This window comes from Dreissena polymorpha, chromosome 13 (genome assembly GCF_020536995.1).
Source record: "Dreissena polymorpha isolate Duluth1 chromosome 13, UMN_Dpol_1.0, whole genome shotgun sequence".
Taxonomy (NCBI): domain Eukaryota; kingdom Metazoa; phylum Mollusca; class Bivalvia; order Myida; family Dreissenidae; genus Dreissena; species Dreissena polymorpha.
The window spans coordinates 60,548,142-60,556,757 of record NC_068367.1 but is presented as its reverse complement, the minus strand read 5'-3'; the positions used below and the strand labels follow the sequence as shown (position 1 = coordinate 60,556,757).

At 33.6% G+C, this 8,616-nt stretch overlaps 1 protein-coding gene across 1 annotated transcript; it reads left to right on the top strand.

Moving 5' to 3' along the window:
- The first annotated feature begins 3,074 nt into the window (after positions 1 to 3,074).
- Positions 3,075 to 5,043, top strand: LOC127854453 (uncharacterized). Its single transcript, XM_052389493.1, has 2 exons — positions 3,075 to 3,574; positions 4,148 to 5,043. Exons 1-2 carry the CDS (start codon positions 3,364 to 3,366, stop codon positions 4,537 to 4,539), a joined length of 603 nt encoding a protein of 200 aa, XP_052245453.1. The 5' UTR covers positions 3,075 to 3,363; the 3' UTR covers positions 4,540 to 5,043.
- Positions 5,044 to 8,616: the final 3,573 nt, after the last annotated feature.

The following is an 8,616-nucleotide window of genomic DNA, read 5'->3' as shown; positions in this document are numbered from 1 at the left end:
TGGGTATTTGTAACAAATACAATAGGACGCAATACACAGTCACATGACCGGATATCACTTGACATTTGTTACTAGGATTTAACTTCAATGTTACGTTAATAATTAAATAAGTTATCAAAAGTGAAAAAATGGCTTCAAATTTAGAGAGTTTAATTCATAAAGGATCAGATTTACTCTTTGACTTTGCTTGTTTCACCTGTCAGGATAATGCCAGAAACACTGAGGCTAATTTTTACTGTGAGGAATGTTCTAGATTTTATTGTAGCAAATGTGTGGAGCATCATAACTATCTTTACAAGAAGCATGCACTTTTGGACAAGAAAAACATCAGCCAGTGGCCTGAGACTGATGAGTCTGGACAAGAGATATGTCAGGAACACAAGAAGGAAAAACTGACAGGATTCTGTGAGGATCACAGTCAGCTGATATGTCATGCCTGCCATGTCCACAATCATCAGTAAGTATAGGTACACTCTTAATCAAGATCTTTTTGCACATTTGTAACCATACATTTGGCCATCCTTCATATCTCTTTTAATATTGCAAAAATTACAAATAGGATGATGAGGGACCTGGAATGTACATCTGATACCTTTTTTTTTCAACTTTCAAGCGTAGAGATTTGACCTCGTGACTCAGAATGAACTCTGCCCAGATTTTGTTAAGATAACATTCTGACCAAGTTTCATCAGAATTTACTCACACACGTTTCATCAATAGGGGTAGTAAGGTTTTTCTAATATATGACCTAAAGACATAGTTTTTGGATGCACATACCCCAGATCGAAATCAATGTATATATGGTTAATGTCTCGTTCCCAGCCACAGATATACATTCTGATAAAGTTTCACAGGTGTGCCACCTAAAGGTCAAGAATCTTGACTGTAAGATGTTCAACGTGTTTTAGGCATACTACCTAGATTTGGACTAGAACATTCACATTAATTTTATTTTCATCCAGATAGAGTCGTAAATATGGCCTCTTTAGAATTAACAATGTTTTCATAAAATTTTACCTTGTGATCTAGTTTTTGGAAGCACATGACACAGATTCGAATGTTATTTACATGTTATCAAGATAAACATTCTGAACAAGTTGACCTACTGACAGTTGTTTCGAGGCGCATGACCCATATTTGTACTGAACCTAGATTGTGTCCAGATAAACATTCTTATCAAGTTTCATCAAGATTGAGTTATACATGTGGCTTCTAGATGGGAAACAAGCTTTTCTAAGATTTGACCTGGTGACAAGGTTTCTGGACACATATGCCCCAGATTCGAATTCAGATATTATTTTGATCAACATACTGACCGAGTTTTAATTTTATTTGATGAAAAATCTGGCATCTAGAGTTGTAGCGAGCTTAACTTTTATAATGCATATTGTACAATGTACAATGCCGGACTTCAGACATAGGACAATCAAAATAGCTCACATTGAGCATTTTCTGCTAAAGTGAGCTAAAACAAATAATTAATTATTATTATTATTGTTCACGTTTTCACTGTAGCAACATTGTCCATGCTGTCAAATAAAACAGATAATAAATTGAAATACGTTTGGAATGACATTATACAAATTTAGAGAATCGAAGGTCTAGGCGTTTTCCAAATATCATGCAGAAACATACATCTTGATACAAAATGAAGTGAAATTGATCATTAAGCGGATGACATAAAAATAAACATGGCTGTAATTTCCACCAATGTAATCACTATACCAATCAACATGATCGTAGGTCATAGTGTTCTAAAAAATAGCGCCGAAACAAATTTACTGCTACAAATAAATGTGCCCTTGATGTGAAATGAAAATCAATAGGCGTCTTCTCTTTCACACCAATAACTTCTATGTCAATTTGCATTATCATAGATCATAAGAGATAGTAGACGGAAACCAATCGATTGTGACAAGACCCTGTAACCTTGCCATTTTTTATTTGACCCGTTGATCTGAAAACTGAAATGTGTTCTCAGTTACCATAAAACCAATTTGCACGGTTTATCAAAGCATCTACAAAACGGCCTATATAATGATACAACAACGTGCATGTGCAAAGATATATACACGTGCCTTTTCAAAGATTGACATAAATATTAATCTATATCACCATTTGTGATTTAAAATCAATAAACTACCAAAACCAACACGCATCCCCTTTATAATGGTGTTCAACTATACTATCAGTCCTTACGGTCTGACCTACGGTGTTTAAAATATTAAATTTGGAAGTTCAAATCACATTCTTAAGGTTCAAAATTCAACATAATTTATTTGTTTGAAGTTTTTCATTTAGAAACATATATTCAAAATAATTTGTATATCTAAGAATATAAATAACAATTGTAAAACACATCTATGTTTTAATTTTAGGTTTGTTTGTTTTTGCAGGAAATGCAGTAAAGTGGTACTAATAGCTGACAAAATAAAAGACCTCCATCAAAAAGGAGGCTTCAAGCAGTTGTCAGCAACTATTGATACACAACACCAGCAGTTGATACGCAAGAAAGATGACTTAGAGGAAAATATGAAGTCTATTGAGAAATCGTACAATAACATTCTGGAAGAAATCAATTCGTTACGAAAGGCAATTAATGATTCATTGGATCAACTGGAGAAGAATACCAAGAAGAAGTTGGACGCATTACTGGCCACCATGAGGACATCAATTCAAACTGACATAGAGAACTGCATGGAGTGCATCAACAATATAACATGCTTAAAAGAAGGTTGGCTAAGAAGCGAAGAAAAAAGTCAAGCATTGAGTTTATTCAAGTATTCAAAATGTCTTGACCAATCCTTTAATGTAGACGCGGTTTTACAAGAAATAACAATAAAGATTGAGAAGACACTGACTTTTAATCCTGATACAACTATCCAACAAACCCTGCCCACTCTCACTGGGCTGGGAAAAATACTGAGCACAGTGAGACAATCACAACTGGCTGAAAACAAAACACAGAACACAGTTACCACACCGAATTAACCTAACGCATCCAGCCAGTCTGACCCAGGAAACCAAACAGAAGATCTGACTAAATCAGGCCAGGTGTCTGATCCACTATCAAGTTCATTACAACAGACGATCCTGGGATATCAACCAGGTGCAGCTATCAAGTCTGATAAAATCATAAAAGTAAAGAGTAGTAAGAAATATAGTGTGAATTTTAAAGGTGATAAAGGCAAATGCGTTATAAATGATATCTGTGAAACAGCTTCTGGAGAACTCCTCATCGCAGATTTTTACAATGAAAAAGTGAAGCTCCTTGATCAGACTTACAAAGTAGTGGCCCATTATAAGTTGGATTATGGACCATGGTCCTTGTGCAGCATTGACACCAATCTGGTAGCTGTTAGTATGAATAACCGTGAGGTCATCTTCATCAGAGTGACCAATGGTCAGTTGATTAAGGACAGGATATTGAAGCTAGAACATCGTTGCAGGGGTATTGCCCATCAGAATGGTAATATGTACATTACAGATGGTAGTGCTCTGTATCACTATACAGTGGATGGAAGACTGGTGAGAAAGATATATGCGGATACATGTACATCACGTGAATTTACAGGTAATAATCATCACGAGCATTATTCTGATTTTTCAAACGTTTAAGACCCCTGCTTCTACTGTCATTGAAGTTTAGAGGTACTAAGCTTCATATACTAGTAATGTTATCAAACAAAGTTAAATTGTGTAAATAATGATCTCAACATGTTGAAAATAAAATGTCGACGTGTTATTGTTATGCTTATTAAAAAATATGGATGATTTGCAAATCAAGAAAGTATTTAAGCATAACATTTTAACAACTTTTCTATTAAACTTTGGCAATGATGTCTTTGATAATTGTTCTTAAACTTAAATACTTCACCAATGTATCAAAATAAAGAAACAAAATATATCACATCCATAATTCAACTGGTTTTTATAGTTGACATTTACGTTACTTTATGTAAACAGTGTTTTTTTATGTATATTCATTCACGTTTAATAATTTAAATGTTTTATTTATGTATAAATACTACACCAACGTTTATAACTTTATTTCATAACAAGAATAGAAGACTTTGAATGTCATTACCTTTGTGTCCATATACCGGGTAATAACAACGCGTTATCATCACTCTCTTCCATACAACAGTTACTTCCTGTGCTGTGAGTCCAGATGGAGACAGGATATATGTGACCAACGAGGACAGTTACCAGCTGGTCACCCTGTCCAGGGATGGTAAATTGATCTCCACCCTTACTGACGCTGCCCTGAACCACGAGATACAACTACCTAGCCTTAATGTGACAGATTCAAGACAAGTTCTTGTGTGTGGAGACTGGTTCCCTACAATCATCCAGGTGGACAGAGATGGGAGTCAGATACTGGATGAGGTGATCACAAAAGATGATGGTGTAACTGACCCGACCGCTGTCTACTACAGTAAGAAAAAAAGCTCAATCATTGTAGGAATGTATTGGAATAACGACATTATGGTGTTCGAGGCACAGTGGCAGTTGAAAAAGGATAATGTTCGTTCATAATCATTTACCCATGTGTATATACAGTTGTAATTAACAAGTGTTAAGTTTAGTTTTTACTGTATACGAGACATAGTGACTGTTGGAATAGGACATATTCAATATGTCCTGTATGAAACACTTAACAAATTTCCAATTAAATCGGTCTTTACCAAACCGGTGTCATAAGGAAATTTAAATTTAAATATGCGTCACAGACACGGATGCACCTACAACATATTTTTGTACAAAACTCGATATTTTGATTCTACAGTAGGCAAAACGACAAAGGGTCATATTATTCCAAAACTTTTCACATCTTTATGGTTATCACATTAAGCTTATTCAACTGGAAAGTCTGAGCCTGATTCAACAAGTAGTTCAAAAGGAGTTTCTAAATGAATTTTAGGACGACATGCTATAAAGGAAAAACAGAAAAATCGCCATAATTCTCTCAAAACACAACTTAGCCATAATTCCATTAAGGTCATTGAACTTTGAACGTTTGAGCAAGATCGACCCAATATTGAATCAACCAGATTTTGAAAATATAAAATACTGGGACTATATATTATATAATGCTAAAGGCCCTAGGTTTCGCACTCGAGACATGTAAAAACTAAACTTGTATGTGCAGTTTTTGGTGATATTTGTGTAATAAATGTGGTTTTGTCTAAGTTATTTACTCTGTATGACGCAGTTTTGATAGGGAAGAGAACAACGACAACGAGCGAGGCATGGTATCGTAATGCGCATGGGGGGTTAAAGGGTAAGGGGTAGGGTTAGGGTAAGAGGTTGGGTTTGGTTTAGGGTTAGCCTTAACCCTAACCTTAACCCAAACCCGACCCCTAACCTTAACCCTAACCCTAACCATAACTCAGGGTTATCTCCCATATACCATGCCTCGCTCGTTGCCGTTGTCCATTTCCCTACTATGGTCTGAGACAGTATTAGATACAATTTACCGGGTATGTTTTAACTATATGAACTGAAACAAGAGGGCTGAAAGGCCCAATGTTCCTTACTTCATTATTATAACATTTAAAGTTTTTACTAGAAAACAAACAAGAAACCCCTACGGTGGGGCATGATTTGAACAACTATGAACAAAACTAACATTATATGTTCCATAACATAAACCAAACTTTGGGCTTAGCAGTTTTAGAAGATATTGTGTACTAACAGTAGTTTTGATTTAGTTAAATTAAAACCAACATTATATGGTCCATGTCATACACCAAACTGAGGCTTTGAAATTTTTATCACATTTAGTATCATTAATATTCTCAACTATTTAAGTGTTAATATGATTCATATTAGTCGTATCTGTTGTAAAAGTGTTTAGTATGTTATGAAACTGTTAAATAACTGTTCGTTTTATTTAACAAGAGGTTAACCCTAACCCTAACCCTATTCCTAACCCTAACCCTAACCCATGAGCTCTAAAAGCGCACAACTAATACCCAAAGAAACTAAACTTATCTAAGAAGGTGGAGTTCACAAGACGAACAAATTTTAATGAATCATAAATATAAGTATGTGCACATTTGTTTAGGAACTATATAAAGATTTTACTTGAAATGTGACTTCTAGAATTTTACGAACATTTTCTATAGTCTGACTTAGTGACCTAGTTCTTTATTCTCACATAACCTAGTTTCAAACTCAGCCGAGACATTATTATGATAAATTGTCTTATCAAGTTTTATGACGATTGGACTAAAAGTTTGAATTATAGACTAGAGTGTCGAAAATACTTCACTATATCATGTGAACGAATGAATTGTCAAGTTTCAAGAAGATGGAAAACAAAAGAAGCCTACACATTGTCAATATTTAACATCCTTGCCAGGTCTAATCAAGATCGAGTAACATATGCGACTTCTAGCGTGTTAACACGGTGTTAACACGTTTTTTTTCCTAGATTTGGCAAAATTAAATAATGTGTGTATGCATGTTACCCAAACTCAGCTCAGATTAAGTCTAAAAAAACACTTTACTAAGTTAAATGGAGATTGAGGCATTGATGAGCCTCCAAATAGGTTGCAATTTTTTTTTAATTGACCTGGTGACCTAGTTTTGGGATTCACCCAGATCCAAATTCATCACATATTTAGTCATGGTTTACATTCTGACCAAGTTCCGTCAATATTGAATCATAAATGTGGCCTCTACATTGATAAAATAGTTTTTCCTTAGATTTGACCCGATTGCCTATTTTAGAACGCACATGACCATGAGTGGAATTCAGCTTAGATATTGTCAAGATAAATGTTCTAACCAAGTCCGATTAATATTGAGTCATAAAAGTAGCTATGAAGATATATGAAGAACAAGGCACAAATCAAGTAACTTTTTATGGAAATTTGTGTTTCCTTTTATCCGAAATTGAAGGCAACGGGTTCTTATTTCCAACTTTGGGGAAAAAGGCCTACCCTTTATTGGATACAAAATATCGAGATAATCAGGATTTAGGGGAACATTTAAGAGAGTTATTGGTAGTTTGGGTGAAACTATATTAACAGCTTAAAGTTTATAATAATTCTGGATAATTCGAACTTGGCCTAGATATTGTAGATAAACAATCGTAGTTTCATCCAGAGTTATACATGTTTAATAATAAAATATTTCAGAATGAGTTGAATTGTTTAAGACCAATGAACAAACAAAGTGATTAATTTTATCCCCCACAAACATATTGAAATTTGTGATACAGTTATGGTCTAAAAGACTAACTATGTACAATTAGCTGATTGCAATTGGATATTCAATTTGTTCTTTTTTTATTAGTTTAATATGAGTATAAAATTTTGCATTATACTCAAATGAAGTAATTGCAAACCATTGTAGACTTACCAATTATTACAACAAGTTTAATTCATATCTTTTAAAAAGAATCAACAATCAACCTAAGCTGATTTGCTATCAATTATTTTGGCATGAACTTGAAGGTTTTATAGAGTACATTATAACAAAAATCAATAGAGTTGTTTATGTTTCAAAATAACAATTACCAGCATGTACATGTATCATGAGAATTTGCTCCTTAACGAGTCTTGAACAATTTGTTGTATCTGATATGTCAATCACAATCCAGTTTTATTCACATCAATTATCAAACAGGTGTATACAGTTTATCATTTATGAAAGAAGTAAATAAGGATGAATACAACATGTGGACAGTCTTTTGATTTTCTGAAATAATAATGATCTTATTTTAATGTGTGTAGTTACTGGTAAAGGGGAATATCAACAGATACATTATAATATTTCCAAAAACTTAAAACAAATCATAGATTAAATGGTTGCTTTACAAATCATTTTTAGTATGTCTTGTTTTATGAGCATTCCTTAAAATATTTTTTTATAAAAGTACAAAGTTTTCCCCAGAGACCATTTAAATGGACCTTTGCACAGATTTTGGCAGATATTGATGTTTGTTATGAAATGCTTTATATTGATAAATGTTAATATTGAATCTACAAAACTACAGTAAAGAATAAAATTAATGAAAGAAAAAACAGTAACCCTCATCAGGGCTCGCACCACTGACCGCTGGAGTAAAAGTCTAACGCTTAGACCACTCGGCCATCCGTGCTCATACAATGAGTGATGTATTTTTTACTTTCTATAAGCAATCCTCGTTGTGTCACAAAATATAACGACAACAACAGAACTCTCCAAATTATTCAATCATTTCGCATTGCAACGCTTTATAAGTTTCATTTTTTAAATCGTCAAAAGATACATATAATGGCTATTTTAGAGAATGAAGAGGTTCAGTATTACTAACTGTTTCCTCACAAATATCATAACTACAACGAAAACTTCCGAATCTGAAACATTGTTTTAAATTTGTGAATTTACCAAAACGTACCAATAATTAGCATGTACAGGAAAATCTGTAGTAGAAGTAAAATCATAATGAATGAAATGTACATATAGCACCGCTGTCCAGATCAACATTAATTTATTAATGAGGGAACTTATATATAGTTAAAATTTAATTGAATAATCGGTAATTTGAATCCCACAGTGGGCATTTATGAACACAAAAACAAAAACGTGTATTATGTTTATTGTTAATACTGATTTCCTCAA

Excerpts from the sequence above, each read along its gene's own strand:
- LOC127854453 (XM_052389493.1), top strand. The coding sequence starts at position 3,364 with ATGAATAACCGTGAGGTCATCTTCATCAGAGTGACCAATGGTCAGTTG. Across the intron at positions 3,575-4,147 it reads TACATCACGTGAATTTACAG|TTACTTCCTGTGCTGTGAGT; the intron begins GTAATAATCATC and ends TCCATACAACAG.